Source organism: Leopardus geoffroyi, chromosome A1 (assembly GCF_018350155.1).
Source record: "Leopardus geoffroyi isolate Oge1 chromosome A1, O.geoffroyi_Oge1_pat1.0, whole genome shotgun sequence".
In the NCBI taxonomy this organism is placed as follows: domain Eukaryota; kingdom Metazoa; phylum Chordata; class Mammalia; order Carnivora; family Felidae; genus Leopardus; species Leopardus geoffroyi.
The window spans coordinates 6,017,038-6,040,259 of record NC_059326.1 but is presented as its reverse complement, the minus strand read 5'-3'; the positions used below and the strand labels follow the sequence as shown (position 1 = coordinate 6,040,259).

Genomic DNA, 23,222 nt, shown 5'->3' with positions numbered 1-23,222 from the left:
ATGATCTCGCGGTCCGTGAGTTCGAGCCCTCACGGGGCTCTATGCTGGCAGCTCGGAGCCTGGAGCCTGCTCCGGATTCTGTGTCTCCCTCTCTCTGTCCCTCCCCTGCTCATGCTCTCTCTGTGTCTCAAAAATAAACAAACATTAAACAAAATTTAAAACCCATATTTGGACAATTAATAATTTACATCCACTGCAGATTAAATGTGTATTTTGGGGCTAGGCTGGGAATTACCCTGCATGATTTCTCTGGAATACGCATTCTGAATCATAAACAGTGATTATTGAAATGAATTTCCAGCACTTTCAGATTTAAGTTCTCGTCTCCTGTTCTCGTTCCCAGCCCAGTTCATTGTCGTTCTTTCCAGATATGATGTCCTTCAAGTTTTAAAAAGACAGTTCTCAATGGGGCATATGTGGACTATTTCTTACGCGGAGTGATTCCTCCTCTCACCCACCCTCTCTCTGCTCCATCAGCACTCAGTCCTCCGACAATATTTACTGAGCTCCTATGGTCCACTGTGCCCTTTTGGCTGCCGTGAAAACAGCTGGTATAGTGTCTGGAATCTGGTGGGTACTCATAAATGTTTATTTCCTTCCCCACTGACGTTGACCTTCTTATGAACTCATCCATCCCTGTTCCCTTGCCTCTTCCAGAAAAATAGATATGCTTTAATCTTCCACTCATTTGCCAAAACTGTCTTTTTTTGAGTCTGGGCAGAATGTGGTGACTTTTAACCTCTTCCGGGAATATCTGTGACCATCAGAACAGAAAGTTTGCTTCAGTCAACTTTTTTTTTTTTTAAGTTTATTTATTTTGAGAGACACAGAGAGAGAGAGAGAGAGAGAGAGAGAGAGAGAGAGAGAGAGAGAGAGAGCACGAGCAGGGAAGGGGCAGACAGAGGGAAAGAAAGTATCCAAGGCAGGCTCCGCATGGTTAGGGCAGAGCCCTACACGAGGCTCAAACCCACCAACTGGGAGTCATGACCTGAACCGAAATCAAGAGTCAGATGCTTAACCAACTGAGCCACCAGGCGCCCCAGGTCAAGCTTATTTACAAATGTGATTTAATATTGATAAATGTCCGTGTATGTTGTAAACAGGGAAGAGATTGCACTTCTCTCTCTACTTTTTTTCATTCATTCATTCGATATTATTTAAATCTTTTTTAAAGTTTATTTATTTACTTTGAGAGAGAGAAAGAGAGCGAGAGCGAGCAGGCAGGGGCAGAGAGAGAGGGAGAGAGAATCTCAAGCAGGCTCCACACGGCCAGCTCAGGGCCTGACGCAGGGCTTGAGCTCACAAACTGTGAGATTATAGCCTGAGCTGAAATCAAGAGTCGGATGTTTAACTGACTGAGCCACCCAGGCGCCCCATCATTTATTCGATATCATTGGATGCCTTCCGCAGATACCGAGGTAGACCTTGGAGATATCTAGAGGAATAGGACCATACACCTGCCCCATGCACCTCACAATCTAGTTCAGTGCTTCTCAATCCTAATTGTACATTAGAATAATCTGACAGCTTTAAAAAAAAAAAATCACTGACACCCAGGTCCAATCCTAGACCAAGTAAATCTGAATATTTTGGCAGGCAGGCCCACGTGCCAAAAATTTTAATAGTTCCTTAGAGGATTCTAATTGTAGCCAGAATTGAGAACCACTGGGCTAGTGGATATTAAGGGATTCAAGGCAGCGCTATAAATATATCCGAATTATCTGTACGTATAACAGGAGTTATGTAAACTATATACCTATACCTATCCTTACCTACCTCTCCCCTCACCCTAAGGCATATTAAGACCCTCAGAGAGGGGCGCCTGGGTGGCGCAGTCGGTTAAGCGTCCGACTTCAGCCAGGTCACGATCTCACGGTCCGTGAGTTCGAGCCCCGCGTCGGGCTCTGGGCTGATGGCTCAGAGCCTGGAGCCTGTTTCCGATTCTGTGTCTCCCTCTCTCTCTGCCCCTCCCCCGTTCATGCTCTGTCTCTCTCTGTCCCAAAAATAAATAAACGTTGAAAAAAAAAATTAAAAAAAAAAAAAAGACCCTCAGAGAGAGGAGTAACATAGGTGTTTTGGAAAACACTTCTCTTTCTCTTCCTCAAATAGGAAGACAATTCTATCATGTGGTAAGTGAAAGACCCTGGTTACTAGGAGTTGCTAGAAGATCACACAGAAAGAAGACCTAACCAAAGTCAAGGCCACTGAATCTTCTCCAGAAGTAGAGATGCCAGAGCTAATGAGTCCTAAAAGAGTTAGCCACGCAGAGGGAGATCGGATTGATTTTCTTTCCCAAATAAAAGAACCACGCTACGTTAGACGTTAGCCAACCTTTGCTCAGCTTTCCCCCCTCCTCTTCTTCCCTCACTACTGAAAGATTTTTCCTGAAGAATCCTCCGTCAATAAATCACTGACTCAGGCTCTGTGTCTAGGGAGTCCGACCAAAGATAGTTGATCCCTGGAGGAATCCCAGGAAGCAAGGATGAACTTTTGGAGCTGGATCATTTGCTGGGTGACGGGCCACAAAGCCCTCAGTGGAGTCTTGACAGCCCTGGCATGGGAAGCGGTGTGGCTGCTAAGCCCTTCACCTGTGGAGAGTTGGTGTGTGCCACAGGCGGAAGAGAACGCACCGGCTGGTTGCCTGGCAGTTGAGGGATATGGAGGAAGTGGTTATTCTAAGGGCTGTGCAATTGGATGGCCACCGCTGGGCACCGCTGATGTACCAAGGAAAGAAGATGACGGGCTCAAGTCACTTCGTCGTGACTTAAAAGTGAAGCGTGAGAGTCAGAGGGCCTTCCTGACAGCATTTTAAGAGCCCGTCATCACCTGCAGCCGACAACAGACTGAGCTGAGCGGGGGCAGGTGGAGGTCTGACATGCAGCGGCACTGCAGGGAAAGCTGAATGCTCGGTCAAGGCAGATCTGTTGTGCCCGAAGGCAGGGCGCTGAGAGGGAGGGAGTGGGACCCTGAAGCACAATGATCTCCTTGCCCGGTAGCTGCGGCACGTGAACCCCCACCCTCCCCTGAATTAATGGGCCTGCAGAAGTGGTCTTTGCCCCTTGCTAGAAGGTAGCCCCTTCCTTGCCTTGCCACTCAGGAATCCCAGATGAAGGCAAGGATTCTCCGCTGCCTGCTTTTGGATACCAGACCAAAAACTTGGGGGTCGTGTTTCACCATAACTCAACTAGGGACGTGCTGGTCATGCTGTAAATAGAGAGGGGTTATAAGCCAAAGAACAAGTGGACCTAAATAACTTTTCACCAGCAAAAACAGGGAGAAAGTGTCAGAGAGGACCACAATTGTGCTGGAGCAAGGCGGGTAGACCAGAAAGCAAGAGAAAGGAGAATTTGTCAGTATAGGAGCATTTCCCCATGAAACCCCCTGGGTGGTTTAGTTGGTTAAGCATATGGCTCTGGATTTCTGCTCAAGTCATAATCTCATGGTTCGTGGGTTCGAGCCCCGCATCTGGCTCTATGCCGACAGGACAGAGCCTGCTTCAGATTCTCTCTCTCTCCTCTCTCTGCCCCTCCCCCACTCGGGCATACACACTCTCTCTCTCACAAAATAAACATTTAAAAAAAACAGGTATTTATTTCCCACAGTTTTGGAGGCTGTAAGTCTGAAATCAGGGTGCCAGCATGGTTGGGATCTAGTGAGGGCCTTCTTTTTTTTTTTTTTAAGTTTATTTATTTTTAGAAAGAGATAAAAAGCAAGCAGGGGAGGGGCAGAGAGAGAGGGAGACAGAATCCCAAGCAGGCTCTGTGCTGTCAGTGCAGATCCTGTTGTGGGGCTCAAACTCACGACCCATGAGATCATGACCTGAGCTGAAATCAAGAGCCAGACGCTTAACCGACTGAGCCATCCAGGCGTCCTGTGGACCCTCTTATGGGTTGCAGAATTCAACTTCTTGTATCCTCACGTGGCAGAAAGACAACAAACTAGCTCTCTAGCCTTCTCTTTAAAGGGAACTAATCCCGTTCATGAGGGTTCCACCCCCATTACCTAATCATCTTCCAAAGGCTCCACCTCCTAATACCCCACACTGCGGGTTTGATTTCAACATATGAATTGGCGGGGGGGGGGAGGGGGGGGACACAAACATTCAATCCATAATAGCATGATAGGATGGATCTATTACAGATGATCAGAAAGCCCACCAGCTGATTATTTTTCTCAAGAGTTCCCAGAGAAAACGAAGGCAATAAGAAATTCACAGGTGAAAGGGGTACCAGCATCACTAAGAGACTGTTCTCTGTAGGCTGAAGCTGATAATAAGAGACAGTATTCCTGGGCTTCCTGGTAGCAAAGGGGATTAAAGAATTCCACAACAGCAGAGGCCAGGTGACGGCACTGAGCCATAGAAGCACTTAACCATTAGAACCATTTAATTACTCTGATGGGTGGCCAAATTGGACTTTCAGGGGCCTGACCTTCAGGGATCCACGGAGAGGATTCCACAGAGCGCTTGTAGGAGCAAGAGAGATGAGCAGTGAGAAACAATAGTGCTAAATGTATGTAAATAGAACACACCCCTTACTTCATAATGGGCTAGCAGAAGGTTGAGGTCAGGCACCACAATAGAAAGTCATGGTCTCTTGTGCAATCTCCAGACTGGAGTCATTTCTTAGACTCAAAACCAACCAGTTAAAAGAGAAGTTGCATTCGTACAAGGAAGAGCCAACAGGGAGTCAGGTAATAACCGGAGCTCTGACTCATGCCCATCTCAGACTGGGCCTGCTGAGTCCATGGCCTCAGTTATTTCTCTGCTTCCCAAATGTATCATCAGAATTGGAATGCTTAGCTGTTGGCAGAATCCTGACATTGGTTCCTTGAGCTGCTATAGTAAGAAACTCCAAGGAGCAGTCCCTAAAACCACCTCTTTTTTACCAAGATAGTAAATTAAAAAGCTGTATTGCAGGCCAGGGGGGATGGGAGAGATTCATACCACCCACAAAGATTTTGAAAATGAAGGCATGGTGTTCCTTGTCATAGCTTTATTTAACTTGCCAGTCTGACCTTTGCAGAAACTTGATAGATGAGGACATACAACAGTGGAACACCACAAACTTAACCAATTGTTGGCCCCATTGCAGCTGATTTGCCAGATTTTGTATCTTTACTAGAGTATATTAATACGTCCTTGGTACATGTATGCAGTTATCAATCTGCAGGGGTGTTCTTTCCTGTTATTCACCGGGAAGAAGGCTCAGAAGCAGTATGCATCCATACTGTGTTATTTGGAACTTAGAAGCAAGAAGCGGCAAGGACTCTGAGTGTCTTGGTAATATACATTTGCTCCAGAAGTTGAGTGATAAGGCTTACAAAGGGTCAGGGGCCTGCCCCATCAGTGAAGGTTTTGGGGGTCCAGTGATCTAGGCATGCTGGAGCATCTCTGAAGCACAGGGCAAGTTATTGGACTCTGCATCTCTACCGCGAAGAAAACAGCAGAATGCTCAGAGGCCTCGGTAGGTTTGCACATTCACTGCACTTGGGGATATATTTATCAAGTGACTTGGAAGGTTGCTACCTTTTAGGAAGGCCCAGGTAGGTACATCCCACGGCACAAGCAGCCTTGCTACTGGGGCCATTTGAGCCAGCAGATCCCATGGTACTAGAGGTATCTGTTGTAGAGAAAAATGCCACTTAGTGCTTCTGGAAAGCCCCAATAGGCGAGTCATGGCACAGACCCCAGGGTTCTGGAGCAAGGCCATGCCATCTGCAGCCCAGAATTATTCAGCATTTGAAAAACAGCTCCTGTCATGCTACTGGGCCCTCGTAGAAACCAAGCATCTAAAATGAGACACCAAGTGATCGTAAGTTGGGTTCTGCCGGATTTACTGTGTCAGCAGATCAGGTGGTTGCAGTGGCAGTGGGCTGTAAGCCATTTCACGCATCTGGGATTAGGTAGTGAGCTGCATAACAGGTAGCGGAGATCCCCATGTCACCTACCACTGTTGAACCAATGCTTCTCCCTCCACACATAGTCATGGCCTCGAGGGGGCCCCTGTGACCATTTGACACAGAAGGAAAAACCCAAGCTTGGTTCGTGGATGGGTCACCTGGGTCCGGATACAAGCTGAAAATATCTGCTGCTGTGATTTAGCCCCACTCAGAGGCGGCTCTGAAAGAGAGTGGCCGAAGGAAATCATCCCAGTTGGCAGAGTTTCAGGCAATGCATTTAGTCATCGACTTCGGAGACAGAGGTGGCCAGGGTAAGGGGGTACTCTACAGCGACAGAGGTTAGCTTAGCTTATTGGTCAGGGGTTGGAAGAAAAAAGATTGGGGAAGGCTGGAGAGGAGACAGATGGCTGGATCTACGGGAGAGCACCGAGTATGAGGATTTTTATGGCCAATAATGCCCATTAGACAGTGTCCACTGCAGAAGAGGTGCTAACTCAAGCAGGATGAGTAGGCCAGCAGATGTTGGTCAGCCTACATCAGGGGTCACCCGAGTTCTGACACAGCAGGCTGGTGGATGGAGAAGCCATGGTGGCAGAGATGGAAGGATGAATGGGTCAAACAACTTGGACTCTCTCTCCAAAGCCAACATAGTTAGTCCACCACTAAATGTCTGACCTGTCAGCAGCAGAGACCAGTACTGAGCTTCTAGGAAGGCCACACAGCCGCTGGGTGGCAAGTTGATTGCGCTGAGCCCTCCCGACATGGAAGCAGTGACATTTCATCCTGACTAGGTTTGACATGTGTTCTAAGGGTGGGTCTGCTTTTCGTGCCCACGGTACTTCATCCAGCACACTACCCAAGGACTCTGACGTGGAATCTGACAGAATACTGCCTCAGATTGAGGTCTGATATTCTGACACAGGACGTCACAAAATGCTGCCGCTGACCAAGGGGCGCACTTTACAGCAAGATGGTGTGGTGGCGGGCACTTGACCAGAGGCTCCCCTGGTTGTAACACATACCACACACCACACCGCTGGAAGCTGTCAGCTTGATGGACTGGAGCAATGGCCTGTTGAAGGCATAGCTGAGGCTCCAGGTTGGAAACGACACCTCGTGAGGTTGGATCAGTATTCTTCAGGATGCAATACACTTCTCCAATCAATGGCCATAACATGGGTCAAGGGTCCCTAGTAGGTAGAATACATGGGTCCAGAGGCCAAGGGATAAAACTAGGAGTGGCCTGCTCACCATGGCTCCCAGTGATCCATTTGGAGACTTTGTGTTTCCTGTCTCTGCGACTTGAGGCCCTGCTAGCCTAGAGAGCCTGATACTCAGACGTGGGACGCTTCCTTCAGAGGACACTGTAAGAGCCCCACTAAACTTAGAGCAATGTTTCTTCTCTGGTCACTTTGGGTTCCTAATGCCATGAGACTGACAAATCAGCAGGACTTGGGGCTGCCGCTACATAATGGAGACAGAGAAGAGTGTGCTTGGCCTCAGGTGGTCCCCTGGGGCGTTTCTTGGTATTCCCATGTCTGGTTGTAACTATAAACAGGTAAGTACAGGAACCACAGCATAATAACCAGGGTATTAAACCTCCTAGGGTACAGTGCCTGGGTCAGTCTATCAGTCAAACCACCTATACTAGCAGAAGTGATAGCTGGGGTGGAGGGGAACCTAGAAAGGGTGGTAGACGTGGAGATAAGGAGTATCAGTTACGGCGTTGAGACCAGCTGCAGCAGTGGAGACTAGTTTGTCCTATTACTCTCCTCTTGTAACATTTCCCAGAAATTGTGACAAATAAGAAGTCTGGGAAAATCGTGCTTGGATGGAGTAACTTAACGTGAAAAGTTAGTGATCTAAGCATTGCAAAGGGCCGACTACAGTGAATTCTCTTTGGGCTCTGCCCAAATCCACTTCATAGGCTAGTGCATCTATATTTCAGCTGCTCTGTTGGATGACAATTCACGATGCCACCTTCCCCAGAGAATGGTTCTCCTGCCCCTGCAGACCTCATCCAATGGCATGGAGGTACAAAAAGGCTGGCCTTCTTGGATAACACCTGCTGGTGAATTTTTGGGATCAGCTGAGGTTCATTCTTATTTCTTTATCCTCCTGGCCAATCCTGCTTCCTTCACTTCCCTTCTCCAGAGAGTACTTCCCTAATACATCACCTGAACAGGAATTCTTGTCTCAGACTCTATTTCTAGGGGGCATGACCCAAGACAGTCTCCGGCCTAACTGGATAGGTTGAGACTAGTTTTGGATGCTTTGGATTTCCTCCCTCAATCTCCATTCTTTCCTTCTGCTAGTGTACCACCTTGCACAAAGGCTGGAACGCTAAGAGTGACATTACCCAGACTTTTCTGTGACTACAGTTCTAATGCAAATTACATTCTGCCGGTTCAAATGTATTCACCAAGACGTGGAAAACTGAGCCAAAGCCGAGGCCGTATTTCTACCCCCCTTGGGCTGTTTCTCTTGATGGTGAAGGGATTGTAGAGAGGGGAGGATCTTCTGCAGTAGTGATTCAGCATCCAGTTACTGGCTTTGCTGATGTTAAGAGATAACCGATGGTGGTGGTGACAGAGGCTTTCGGCTGTTGGCTTCCAGATCACTGTACTGTAGCAACTGCTACAGTACCTTCTTGACTCAGGACTTCCAGAAGCAACCTTGAAGGTGGCAGCTTTCCTCTTTGCTTGGTTCTGTAAGAGATGCTCCTTCCATAAGTACTTCAAGTGTTGCATTTAATGCCTTCCTGAATCCTTAAGGAATAATTGTTAAAGTTAACCATAAAAATGATTACGATGAGTCTGGATTTCTCGTGGCTGTTCCAGTGCTGTCCACAAACTCAGCAAGATTTCAGCTGAAACTTAGATGTCTAACTCAACTACTCAGTTTTGCATTTTAAATTTTAATTAAGGTTGCCATTGTAAGTACTCAAGACACCAAATATACAGAGGATCTTTTTAATGTCATGGTTTAAACTCTCTTAATACCTTTTTATTCTTAATTGTAAAAAGTCCTGAACTTAAAAGATGCATACACACTAAGAGGCTAGGTACCATTCTGGTAAACAGAGATTCATTAGACCAGAGATTTGGGCAGGGTATGAGGCTTGGAACGCGGGTGTCCAGAATGATTTCTCTCTCTGTCCCAGATACCATATTGCATCTCCCTTTAGAGTTACTTTGTCTTGGGCTACAAAAACTGAAGTGAGGGATTGGATTCATGGTACATATACTACCCATTTGGTCACAGAAATCTGCAGCTTTCCATCAGCCTAATCACTTGATAGGATTTTACATTTTTTGATTCTCATTTTATACACACACACACACACACACGTATGTGTGTTTTCAGTTTAACATTTGAAGGTATTTGCACTCGATGGATTAGTACTCTTTAAAACTCATATAGATACTTAAAATGACTTCTGCTTAAATTGTGGATGTCTTACATGTGGCTTTCTCCAACTTGAACTCACAATTTCTGAGGTCATTGTACTAACATGCATTAATCCTGTTTGCAGAAAGTTCGCATTTTTCTCTGCTCATCCAGGCAGTAAGCGAAGGACAGCGTGTCAGGGGCTACACTAAATTCTGGGATATAAAAGTGAATAAAACCATTTGTTCAAATTTAAGGATTTTAGACTCTTAGATGGAGGAGACCTGTAATTTAACAGAAAATCATCGTATTTTCTCAGTGGCTTTTTCACTGACAAGGAGGGCAAGGACTTTGTTTGTCTTATTCCCTGCTGTTATCACTAGCACCTAATACACGATGGCACCCAGTATTTGTTACGTAAATGAATACAAGCTAAGGTAGAGTTATACAGAGGGAGCTATGGGAGCCCCCAAAGGGACATCTGTCTAGTTTTATGTGTGAATACTGGGCTGGATGCCCGAGTGAGGGTGTTACTTCAGAGGTCTCAGAAAAAGTGCCTTGAGGATGAGATATGATCTGGGTCTTGGGAAAGGAAATTAGGTAAAAGTGGGTTTGGGTGTTGCTTAGGAGTTCCCAGAGGATTGTTGAGGAACTTCAAGTAGTTCTGGGATGCCAAGAAGAGATCAGTCTATAGAGGTATGCAGCAGACATATCCCAAAGGGCCTGGTAGACATCGCTGTTTATGTATTTCCATTTTAGTATCTGTAACAATATGATTTTTTTCTTGACTTGGCCCATTTACCCCTACTAAAGCAATAACTCACCCATGCTTAAGACTATACATCTTCTTCACAGGCACTAAGCCTAATGGTAGGGATAGGCTAGCTCCTCAAAAGTTAAGGCAAGGGGCACCTGGGTGGGTCAGTCTGTTGAGCATCTGACCCTTGATTTTGGCTCAGGTCATGATCTCACAGTTCTCAAGATCGAGTCCGGAGGCAGGATCTGCGATGACAGCGCAGAGCCTGCTTGGGATTCTCTCTCTCCCTCTCTGCCCCTCCCTTGTGCACGCGTGCGCTCTCTCAAAATAAATAAACTTTCGGGGTGCCTGGGTGCCTCGGTCGGTTAAGCGTCCGACTTCGGCTCAGGTCACCATCTCGCAGTCCGTGAGTTCGAGCCCCGCGTCGGGCTCTGGGCTGCCGGCCCAGAGCCTGGAGCCTGCTTCCGATTCTGTGTCTCCCTCTCTCTCTGCTCCTCCCCATTCATGCTCTGTCTCTCTCTGTCTCAAACATAAACATTAAAAAAAATTTTTTTAAATAAATAAACTTTCGAAAAAGTTAAGGCAGGAATGAATGAATTAGTTAATGAACAAACGAATGAAGAATAATAGCAGTGTGAGCACTGTGCAATTGTTAAGCCTTCTGGATGGTAGGGAGGTCAGGAAAGGAGCCTACACCAGGCTGGGCAGAGTCCTCAGTCAAGGGCTTAATTAACGGTGAAGTGAGTTTGGGTAAGTGTCACATCTCAGCATTAAAGCTAGAGACATGAATGCAGGGAGTTTCCAAGTGCATTCCTGGCAGGAAAGTGAAGAAACACAGATAAAAGCACTTTAGAATGATCGGGGTTGGTAGTTTCCAGGTGCCAGTGAGCAATAAAGAAAAGAGCCTGGCTGATTAGTTACGTGCTACCGGGGCAGTAAAGGGACAAGAACAGACTGCTGGGTTGCAATCTGTAGCCAGGCTCCGTAAACGAGCCACAACAAGGCGCAGAGTAGGTGCTACTACTTTCCAAGGGTGGAAGTCAGGATGTGTCCCTGGGACTACAAGGCTGCAGGAGCGCTGAGCGGCCCCGTACTTGGACTCTAGAAGGAGGCCCTGGGACAACCAGTCCCGGCCGCGAGCCCTGACGGAGCGGAACGTGCGGAACGCTAGCATCCTAGATCCCGCCGGACACAATTTCCAGTCGCACCAGCGAGCGTCCAGCCGGCGGGGCAGCGTCTGCGCTTGTCCGAGGAGGGACCTGGCAGCGGGGAAAGAAGGGCCAGGGCCTGTGTCCCTCCTCTAGAGCCTCCCCGTCATCTCGACGACCCCAAGCTGCTGCACGGGCTTCCGACTTCTCCCTTCAGTAGACGATTAGAGGGCGCAGCGGCCTCCGGAGACAAGCCCCTCTCGCCCACGCCCGTCGGTCACAACCTTCCAGGACCCGAGAGGAGCGCCGCCCGCCGCGAACTTTCCTCAGGGCAGGAGGACTGCCCAGCTTCTGGCGAGGTGAGCTCGGGGAAAGGCTCCGGGTCGGCCACTACTTCCGGGAGACGCTCAGGAAAGCAAGCCCTCCTTGGCCCCCGTCTCTCCTCCGATTGGTTAACTGCTCTCTCAATGCCCTCCCCTAACTGGTGATTGGCTCAGATGCACCGTCTGTCACCTGCCTCCCTGCGGGAATCCAGGTCGCTAAGGGAAGCGTTCCTTGAGGCTCTGTAGGGAAGGGGTTGGTTGGGCCCCTGAGCCCAGTTTGTTTACTGTACTGCGAACCGTACCCCGGCGCGAGCTTGCGTCGCAACGGCCAGGAAAGGAACCAGTAGCGGGACGGAGGGCGGGGGTGGCAAGAAAGTGAAGGCTCAGAAGTAAATTGAAGACACCTGACCCTGGTAACATCCGAATGGGAGCAGGGTGGGAAGGAAGGCCTTTGAGAGGGGAGTTGTGATCCCAGGAGCTGTGGCCGTGTACGAGGGAAGGCCTAGTTTCTGTTGCGGGAGAGAAAAGGGCCTAGCGGGGGGTTTTAATGACCTAATTGTTTGGGGGATCTGATTTTCTAGGCGAGCGTCTAACAGGATCCACTGAAGGGTTTGCTTTGACTTTGCAGCAGAGCTTTGACTTTGTTAGCCATTCCCGTCCTTCAAAGAGACCATTTATTGAATGATTCAATTCTCTCTTATTGCTCCAGATGGGCAGCGCTCCAAAAAAGCACAAACAATGGAAGGATGGACACCACTGCGTGTATTGAAAGCATGTTGAAAGGAAAATAAGGTATTCACTTTGTTTAGTTGTGGTTTTATTGTACAAGAAAATTACCTGCGAGAAGAAGCTCTTAATGTTTTGAGTGATTATCAGGGTAGCTTGGTTTTTATGATGGGTTTCAAATTTTTTAAATGTTTAGTACAAAAATTTTATTACTGCTCTCCCTAGCACACGTGCTCTTTGCTAATGATGGCCTTGTCCTGATTATTCTGAAAATGGAAACAAACCTTGAGTTTTTAGTAACGTTAATTTGCTTTTGATTGGGTAGTGTCATTCGATCTTTCCTTTAAAAAAGGACATAATAGTCACTGTAATAAAATCCCCAAATTTGGAACTTAATGTTAGAATATGTACATGAAACTGGATACTTGCTTACTCCCACGTAGTTCAGACTTGTAGACTAATTTACTTTGTATTTAAAGTAGTTTGCTTATTAAACACTGAGTCAGAGGCGCAGCCATTGCTTCTCTGGTCACCTAGTTATTTGATCCTCCAGCCTCCATTATGTCATGTGCTATAATCACGCACACCCTTTATTGACATCTAGAAATTGTCAAGGAATAGTTTATTTCCTTCCACAGCACGCCCAAATTAGCTTTTAAAGGTAGACCTGGCCCTACCTTGGAAAATTCTGATCTGGGATTCGAGATGAGATCTAGGGCATCTTTATTTTTAAGAATTTCCTCAAATGAGTTTGATGTGCCTTCCCAGGTGAGAGCCGTTGACTTACTAAATAGATGCGTTTAAGAAATTCTAAGATATTTGTGAAACAAGTAATTTTCCTCACTGGTTTCTTTTCTGTGCAAAAGTAAGCCTCTAAGGAATGACACTCGAGTATAATAAAAAAAAAAAAAAATAAGGTTTGCCTAGGCAAGGTCAGGAAGTTTCACGGGCACTCAGAAACCTCTGGGACTAACCAGGCCTGAGGATGAGGTTTGCTGTGGGGAGACACAGGGTGCTCTGATGGACATTCACAGTCCTCAGAGCAAGCGTGTGGCGTTTCCTGTTAGGTTTAAGAGACCAGCTGCCAAGTCTGTTCAGTAGATACAGTAGGCCAAATTATTTTTACCTAACAAAATGCAATGGAGGGTAATATTACATATGTGAGTTTTATTTGGGGGAGAATACCTTTGCTGGAAATAAATGTAAACGATAGCCTCCCAATAGCTCTGTGCTTATTAAGTAAAAAACAATTTAAAATCATGCATAAAGTGCATAATTCAGCTTATATTTTGTATGCTAACATGAAGTACCCAGATATTCGAACTATCAGTGAGGATTTTAGATTAACTTTATCAGAGAGTGAAGGAGGCAGAAAAATGAGAGAAGCACTTTGGTATTCAGCTATGAGAAATGCGTGGTAAAACCAAATCCAGTCTGCTATAAGTAGTGGCTTTAAGCAAAGAAGTAGGTCCAGTTGTGTTCTGTCTCCTAGAAGCTGCTTTTCGTTTCACGTGTGAGTTCCTCACTGCAAGATTTGGCATATGAAATATATGAGTAGAGGACGAAATTGAAACTGAAAGTAAAGAGACTGTAAGTCAAAAACACGAAGCTCTGTGTAGTCCACGACTAACAGCCTGGATCTTGTACATCTTGTTTGAACAGAAAGCCAGGAATCTCAGTATGAATCCGTCTAGATCGAGATCGGACGGTGGTAGTGAAGAAGCCTCATCTCAAGACCATAATCATCGTGAAAGTGAGAGGAGATGGCAGCAAGAGCGCCTCCACAGAGAAGAAGCCTATTATCAGTTTATTAATGAACTCGATGATGAAGATTACAGGCTAATGAGAGACCACAATCTTTTAGGCACCCCTGGTAAGATATGGGTAAAAGACGAGACACCTTTTTTTATTATAGTAAGGAGGAGTTTCAAAATAAGGAGGGATTTTTCCCCCCTTCTCCCCTCTCCCAAAATATAAGGCACTATTTTTGTGAATTTAAGAACCTTGTAATATGACAAAACAGAAAATCACTGGCTTCTCTTTTTGATAAGTATGAATCTTAGACATGGAGCTCACAAATGTACATAATAGTGTCAATTGTTTACACATATGGCCCTGTTTCTCTTTTAAGTAATAGTTGTAAATTAGATATTTTTAAAAACCCAGTTCTGGGGCGCCTGGGTGGCACAGTTGGTTGAGTGTCCAACTTTGGCTCAGGTAACAATCTCGTGGTCTGAGTTCGAGCCCTGTGTCGGGCTCTGTGCTGACAACTCAGAGCCTGGAGCCTGCTTCACATTCTGTGTCTACTCGCTCTCTGCCCCTCCCCCGCTTGGTCTCTGTCTCTGTCTCTCAAAAATAAATGAACATTAAAAAAAAAATCTAATTTGAGGTGTTATAATTTATTTATTTACTTAGCTGAATTAATAATGCTTCAAAAGTCTAGTGTGTTCCATAAGTTTTTTACAAATTTATTTCAGAAATGAACTAATTGAAACTTGTATGTTTGTACAGGATATATTTGTATATTGCATATTTGCGCACTGTATATTGATGACTGATATAATGACCTGTTGAGGTAACATTCAAGCAGATAAAGATTCAGAGTTTTTCCTAGAAATACTTCCTTTTAAATTTCTTTTAACTCTAATAAAAATCTACGAATTAGGGTTTCTAGATTCCTAAGTGTATCAACTGAGAGGATTTTTAAGAGTATTCAAATTAAACCCTATTTTTATTTTAATAAAACACAACCAAAATGATGTATACTTGCATCAATTAAATATTTTTAACTGTCTATCAATGTAACAGACCATGAAAATAATAGAATGTCTTCTGCAGACCGCTAAAGATTATTAGTCTTACCCTTCACGAGTTCTCATAAAACAATCATTAAAGGTATTTAATTTCACTGAGCAATTTTTTATTGTTTTTAGGAGAAATAACATCGGAAGAACTACAGCAGCGATTAGATGGAGTCAAGGAACAAAGAGCATCTCAGCCTGACTTGAGAAGTGGGACAGATACCAGAGGTACTGTGGACTCCTTTCCATTAGGAACAGGTTTAATTAGAGCAGTGGCAGACACGAACTTGATCTTGGACAGTACTTTTGTTTTTAATGTTTTCCAGTTTTAATGTGGTACTCATTCAGATAGTATTTACCCATCATGTGCAAAGCAGCCTAGTTAGGCAGTATAGGACAGGGGTTGAGTACAAAGACCTTTTATACACACAGATTGCCCTTGGGGAGCTCATGTATGTGAAATAGTATACAATGAAGTTAATTACCAGCATAATTCTTTTTAATCTTAGAACGCACACACTACTTCTTTTAAAGTAATGTAACTAAACTTAGCTTCTAAAATTTTCTACAGAGCAATACAGAAAGATTGAGAAAACATGTCTTTATTGTTAGTTTTATTATTTCTGTGTTTGTCGTGTTACTGAACAAACACTAAGTCATAAAAAGTTCTTATAAAAAATAAAGTGAAAAATATTTCAAACTAAACAGAAGTGTATAGAATTAAAAGTAAAGCCAACTCAATGTACCTCTTACCAGTTCTACTTCCTTCCCCAAAGGTATTCATTATTGGTAGTTTCACTTTTTTTTTTTTTTTAAGTCATTTCACATATTAAGATTATTGTATTAGAGCAAAGACGATTAAAAACTCAAAAATGCAACGGCTCAGTGAGATACAAGTTTCGTTTCCTGTTAACAGTCCAGGGGAGATAGGCAAGCTTTACTCCATGAATCCTCTTGGAACCCAGCCAGCAGAGTAGTTCTATCACTGTACCATCCAGTATAGGAGCTACTAGTCCTATGTGACCATTTAAACTTAAGTAAAATTAAATAACATTTAAAATTCAGCTTTTCACTCCTGTTAGCCACACTGAAGTGCTCGGTAGTCACATATGGTTAGTGACTTCTGTATTGGGCAGGACAGACGTAGAAGTTTCCACTGCTGCATGTTTTCATATTTGCATATTAAAAGTTTCATTGGACGCTGCTGCTCCAGGATATTGTGTACATGATCCAGCTAAGTCACAACCACATCTAGGTTCTAGCTGGCAGGTCTAGGTTCCAGAAAGAGGTCCAGGCACCAGTCCGAAAGTGAGATCTATCACTTTCACTCCTATTCCACTGATGAGAACTTAGTCACATGGCTGCACCCAACGGTCAGGCTGTTCACGTGACCATTACAATGCATTTGTAAAAGGAGTAGGGCAGGACGGTTTTCATTAGATGATTAGTGAACTCTTTTACGCACACCATCATCATACGTTCTAGTAACTGAAGATGGAAGTTGCCTTTAGCATGTTTTTTATCTGCCTTTTACTCCTGTCTCTTTCCAAATTAAAATGGAAATTGTATTTCCTTTTTTTTTCTGTATATGTAGATATGGAAGTTATACCATATTGCTACAGCTGGTAATGCTGGTCCTTTTACTATGTTTTAATGGAAAATGTACTTACCGCATGTAAAATAGCTTGTATCTTTTAGATATGGCTAAAGGTGGTTTGTTTTATTGACACCAGCAGTTGATTAATAGCTTTAACTTTGATATTTAAAAATGGTTTTTACAAGAAATTTTTATAAGAGATTGAAACGAAATCAAAGCCATCTCATTTAGCGGCCATTTTTGTGTAGAATAAACTTAAAGGTTAAAGTCTGTATAGTTCATGTGCATTAGAATGATTTTCATTGACTTTTTCCCTTTATATAATCCACTGGTTAAAAATGGAAAACTTAAGCTTCCCGTAGTAGCAGTGTTATGGAAGTTTATCAGGGGCACATTTTTTCTAAATTGATTCATTCAACATTAATTGAGAGAGTCTGATTTGTACCGGATACTGTTGTAGAGGTGGGGATTTAACAGTAAATAAGACAAGATAAAACTCTTCATCTTCCTGGAACTTACATTCTAAATGAACAGAAAATATTCATAATGGCTAACATTTATTGAATGCTTCCTATAGGCCAGGTATTGTACTAATCATTTTATATCCAGTATTTTATTCTCATGATAATCCTATGACATTTATACTTTTATTATCTCCAAGTTACAAATAAGGGTACAGTCATAGAGAACTTAGGTAGCATGCCTAAAGTTTCCCAGCTTCACATAAAGACATAATGTAGTGCTAATATGTATTCAGAAAGCCACATTTCTTAAAGTGTACATTTTTGGCAGTTCCTGAGAAATAGGATAAAATTCCTGAGGTCATGAAAATACCTCTAGCTGTAAAATGTTGACTTCCCTTTACCAGAAGAATCCCATTCACAATGAATTATATATAAGTTTTACCACTATATTTTACTGATTTTACCATATGGCTAAAGCAATTTAAATGTACTGTTTTAGTATTGGCTGTATTTCTCATCTGCTTTAGTTTTTTTAAAATATTTATTTATCTTTGGGAGAGATTGAGTATGCAGGCGGGTGGAAGGGCCAAGAAAGAGGGAGACAGAGAATCCCAAGCCACACAGGGCTTGAACTCACGAATGGTGAGATCATGACCTAAGCTGAAATCAAGAGTCAAGCACTTAACTGACTGAGCCATCCAGGCGCCTCCTCATTTGCCTTAATATTTTGCCAGTAATGGGCATAGAGAAAGTAAGAATGAGGATTTCTTCAGAGCTTTGCATAAACAGTATTTATAGTTTTATAATACATCAGAATGTATTATAATATGCATATAGTATATACTTTTCTTTTAGAAATTCCAACTTTTTGCCATTTTCATTCACTAAAATGCATAGATGTTCTTAAATATTATTGAATTTAATAAAAAATTTATCTTGTAAGCTTTAATAAAAGTCTAAAGATAGATTTTAGGAATTGATCTTAAGTTGATTTGCTTTGCTTTCCAGACTCAGAAGTCCCTAGAGAAAGTTCAAACGAAGATTCTCTGCTAGAATGGTTGAACACGTTTCGACGCACGGGCAACGCAACTCGAAGTGGACAAAATGGGAACCAAACTTGGAGAGCTGTGAGTCGAACAAACCCAAACAGTGGAGAGTTTCGGTTTAGTCTGGAAATCCATATAAATCATGAGAATAGAGAAATTGAAATTCATGGCGAAGATCAGACAGGCATTCCACTTTCAGATTTTAGCAGGGATCGTACTACAAATAGGCAACAGAGGTCAGCCAGTCCTGTGGCTAGGCGAACGCGAAGCCAAACGTCCCTGAATCACAGTGGTAGTAGCTCCAATGTCCCAAGGACTAGGCTCGGGTCAAGGGGGCAGAATGCAGCAGAAGGATCTTTCTCAACATTGGGAAGATTAAGAAATGGCGTTGGGGGAGCAGTTGGCATTCCTAGAACGAGAGCTCCGCGTGCTGATTTCGGTAGTCATGCAAACCAGTTGGGTGGTAGTGAACTCAGGCAGAGGGAGGGGCAACGGTTTGGAGCAGCACATGTTTGGGAAAATGGGGCTAGAACTAATGTTACAGTGAGGAATACAAACCAAAGATTAGAGCCAATAAGATTACGGTCTGCTTTCAGTAGTCGAAGCCGCTCACCAATTCAGAGACAAAGTGGCACTGTTTATCGTAACTCACAGAGAGAAAGTAGACCTTTACAGCAAAACGTCAGAAGGTCTGTTAGGAGGAGAGGTATAACACGTGTCTTTTTAGAGCAGGATAGGGAACGTAGAGGTACTGCCTATGCTCCATTCTCTAACTCAAGACTTGTGTCAAGAATAACAGTAGAGGAAGGAGAAGAATCTAGCAGATCTTCAACTGCTACACGACGACATCCAACAATCACACTGGACCTCCAAGTGAGAAGGATTCGTCCTGGAGAAAACAGAGATCGGGATAGTATTGCAAGTAGAACTCGATCTAGGGTAGGGCTAGCGGAAAATACAGTCACTATCGAAAGCAATAGTGGGGGCTTTCGCCGAACTATTTCTCGTTTAGAGCGGTCAGGTGTTCAAACCTATGTTAGCACTATCACAGTTCCTCTTCGGAGGATTTCTGAGAATGAGCTTGTGGAACCGTCATCAGTGGCTCTTCGGTCCATTTTAAGGCAGATCATGACTGGATTTGGAGAATTGAGTTCTTTAATGGAGGCCGAATCTGAGTCAGAGGTTCCGAGACATGGTCAGCATTTACCAGAGAGGCACTCAGATCTGAGCACCGTAGGTGCAGTTAATGACATCAGCCAGCACAGTGAAGGTTCCTCTCAAAACAGGCGGGCCCGAGAAGACAGCTCTGAAATGCGTGGTGAAAACGAGACTCCCCAGCCTCCTGCCAGAAACAGTGATAGCAGAGGTGGCCGGCAGTCGCGAAATTCAAATAACTTAGTTGAGACTGGAACACTACCTATCCTTCGCCTTGCTCATTTCTTTTTACTAAATGAAGGTGATGACGAGGATCACATACGTGGTTTAACCAAAGAGCAGATTGACAATCTTTCCACCCGGAACTATGAGCATAGCAGTATCGATAGTGACCTAGGCAAAATCTGTAGTGTTTGCATCAGTGACTATGTGACTGGAAACAAGCTCAGGCAATTACCTTGCATGCACGAATTTCACATTCATTGTATTGACCGCTGGCTCTCAGAGAATTGCACTTGCCCCATCTGTCGGCAGCCTGTTCTAGGGTCCAGCATAGCAAACAATGGGTGAAGCGTTGGGTCTGTTCAAATAGTACATTTTAGTAGAGCTGAGTACTTAAGCACCCTTTTGTTGAATTCTTTGTGATGAGCTAACCAGGATGAAAAAGAACAGAGTATTATAGTTTGCACTATTTTTTGTGTGCTTTTTTAACTTGTTAAAAAGAAAATTTATATAAAACTTAAAATGGCAAATGTTAAATTATCGACAAGTACAGAATAGTCAATATTGCTAGAACCAAATAATCTTTAAAATGTTCTTATTTTGGTAATTTCGTCATGCTAAGCACTTTTGTATCTGCACAATTCAGTGGGTTAACAATCAATCTTCCTTTTCTTAATAGCACAGCAGACTTTATGTGGACTTTCAACTTCCATAGGCTTAGTGCCATGTCCAGACAATGGTGTCTAAATAAGCCTTTCGTTAACTTTTTATTGTAAGGACAATATCTTTTCATGAGAGAGTGTTTGGCTGAATGTTTGCTCTATATATTTAAGTTACTTGAAATGTTAAATTTAATATGCAGCATACCATATATGTATATATAGATATATAATTTTAAGGGTAAAATATTCCATCTAAAAACTACCAGTTTGGTTCTTATTTAAGCTTTTGGGCTATTACTGCATATGGCACAATGTGTAACATTTACAGGATCATCTCTGGGAGGAAGTAGATATTTAAAAATAGAGATAATTTACTGAAGCGTCTCTGACAATCTTACTAGACAGCAAGCAATATGTAATACTGAACAAGTATTTCTTTACTCAGAAATGGAACGTGGACATTTTAGTACATATAGAGTATTTAACTTGAGTTCGGCCTTTTTGTGACTTGTTTGAATGTGCAAACAATTCTTTGGATTATATTAAGTAAGGTATACAAATATGCATGGTTTCTCAAATTTACTTTTAAAATCTAAAAAAAAAAAAAAATGTCTATGAAGAATCAAATGCATAGATAATGTGTTAAGTTTACTTGGAGCCAAAAACTCCAAATAATACAAAACAAAAAACCCTTAAGAGAATGTGGAATTTATATGAACACGAAGTATGCATTGAAGATCTATTTCTACCAATAAATATTAAAACAAAGCTGTATGTGAACTTCTTTTCTCTTGGTCCCCTGTGATTTATTTTTCAAAAAAAGAAAAATTTCACACCTACAAGGTGTCAGACAGTGTTACAGGTGCTGAGGATTCAGCTGAGGACAGAGTCCCTATCTTCACAGGAAGAGAACATATAATGAGTTACTGAAGTAAATGAATATATGACACAGTTTTCCTGTGGTGATACTGCTTGGGGAAAACCACAAGAACAAGTTCCTCAGGACCAGATTCGGGAAGATTTACGTGTATCTCAAGATTGTTTTTCCTTCTGATTAAGTAACTATATTCGTCAGGTAAGATGCATACACAGGAGTTTTCAGGGAGTGCCTTTAACACCTGGGGGGAAAGCTTTTGGTAAGAGTCATGACTTTGTTTGGAGTAAATGGTTTATGTAGGTCAATCATGGGGCTGGGAGGTTTGAATGCTTTAAATGCCAGACTAAGGAATTTTACTTCACCTTACAAACTTTTGGTGTCTCTTGGTGAATTTAGTGGCGAGTGGTAAGATCATTTTTCGTGTTTCAGGAAAATTGGTGTGGTGTAGTGTTCATAACACAGTGGAGTAGAGAGAGAGGGGAAGCAAAAAAACCTTAAAGGAACCACTGTGGTCATTTTTATCATCGGTTATCATCATCCTCAGTTACTAGCTAACCTAGTGCGATGGCAGTGAAACTGGAAAGAGAGAAGAGAATAAAAATGTTGGGAAAAAAGGACATTATTTGGTTTCTTGTTCAGTATGAAGTGGGAGAGTGATATATTCACAGATGGAAAATCACCCGAATAGAAGAGAGAGAGGTGTTACAAGTATGCCAATGTAGACATTTATCTTAAATATGCACCTCTCCCTCGTTTCAGTGATACCGTTTGTTCCCAGTATGACCAGAGACTAAATCCAGCATTTTTTGCTCATGTGGAATATTCTTCAGGAAGTTCTACCTTCCCTGGCTTGATCAGTTAGGAAAATCAAGAGGAGAACAAAGAAAGGGGGAAATGAAAAAAAGTAGGGATAAAGGAAAAAATATAAGCACGTTGATTCTTTGACTTAGTCCTTTGCAAGACATGGTAGGACCAGCATTGAAGGGACCCCAAATCGGCATTTGAAATAGAACTACATTGTACAGTTTATGGAAAATTCCCGCTAAGCAGCAGGCTTCATATATTTTGTAAATTGGTATCCTAGTCGGGAACAAAGGAGTGCTTTCTGTAATATTTTCATTCATTTCCCAGTAAACAAAGCTGATGACAAATACAAAGGCTCTTTATCTATTTATAGCCTCTATTTAGCAATGATTGCATGCCTTATGGTTCCAATATAGAAAGGAACAAATAGTTTGAAACGCTTCATTTGAATATTGTGCTCCATGTTGTGTCCTTAGAGCTTATTCTTTATAGTGTGGCTGCCTTGCAAACTTGTATTTCAAAACTGTCAGCCCCCCACCTGCTTTCCCTCTTGTATCCCAGGCGTGTATAGTTTCAAGCAGCATTGACCTGTACTTGCCTACCTTTTATTTGCCCTGTGGTTATTTTCCTTTCAGTTTTTAACGTGAATTTATAATTTAAGCCTCCCAAGATCTTGAAGTATTATTGCCACTTCACATAGTGAGTAGCAGAGTTCAGAGTCACACACAGGACCGTTTGCCTCCAAAGCTTGTGCTTTTCCCCCTCAACTTCATTCTGGAAAAGCAGAAATGCTTGGGGAAATTTTCAGTCTATTCCTTCCTCAAGACGGTTCTCTAATTTTGTAACTTCGCTATAGTATGTCTTTGTGATCCCCTAATTTCCATATGTAAATATACCTCTTTGGTCCGCAACAACGGGAGGACTGCTCCTGAAAGTTATAAAGCGGGATCTGTATTGTGAGGATGGGTCCAGAAAAGAGATGGGACCTGAAGACCCTGTGTGAAGGATCGTAGTTAATAAGTTGAGTCTGAGGCATTTTCACAAATACTACTCCTGGACAAGAACTTCCAGTGAATTTCCAATCTTCCTGCACCTCTCCATCTGAATAACGTCTGGCCAGAGGAGGAAGACGTTGTGTGGAAATAGTACTCCACATACGCGGGCAGTTCTTCCCTTTGCAGTGGCAGCAAGCTCCTCTGGGGTCTCTTCCTCAATCCTGTGGGACGTTGGAGGTCAGAGAGCTGGGGTACCTGTTAATACAGAAGATGATTGCCCAGCAAGCCATCTGTCACCGAGAATGCCAAATGTTCCATGTTCCACAGGACATGACTGTAAGTGTCAGTGGTGAC

At 43.3% G+C, this 23,222-nt stretch overlaps 1 protein-coding gene across 5 annotated transcripts; it reads left to right on the top strand.

Moving 5' to 3' along the window:
- The first annotated feature begins 11,253 nt into the window (after positions 1 to 11,253).
- Positions 11,254 to 20,960, top strand: RNF6 (ring finger protein 6). Of its 5 annotated transcripts, none has more exons than XM_045460772.1 (5): positions 11,254 to 11,555; positions 12,229 to 12,311; positions 13,908 to 14,118; positions 15,179 to 15,274; positions 18,116 to 20,960. In XM_045460772.1, the coding sequence occupies exons 3-5, from the start codon at positions 13,926 to 13,928 to the stop codon at positions 19,876 to 19,878; spliced, it is 2,052 nt and encodes a 683-aa protein (XP_045316728.1). In that variant the 5' UTR covers positions 11,254 to 11,555; positions 12,229 to 12,311; positions 13,908 to 13,925; the 3' UTR covers positions 19,879 to 20,960. The 5 variants fall into 5 exon arrangements, with proteins under 5 accessions (XP_045316728.1, XP_045316971.1, XP_045316804.1 ...); XM_045461015.1 differs by lacking the exon at positions 11,254 to 11,555 and adding an exon at positions 11,657 to 11,772; XM_045460848.1 differs by lacking the exon at positions 11,254 to 11,555 and adding an exon at positions 11,690 to 11,761.
- The last annotated feature ends 2,262 nt before the right edge of the window (positions 20,961 to 23,222 follow it).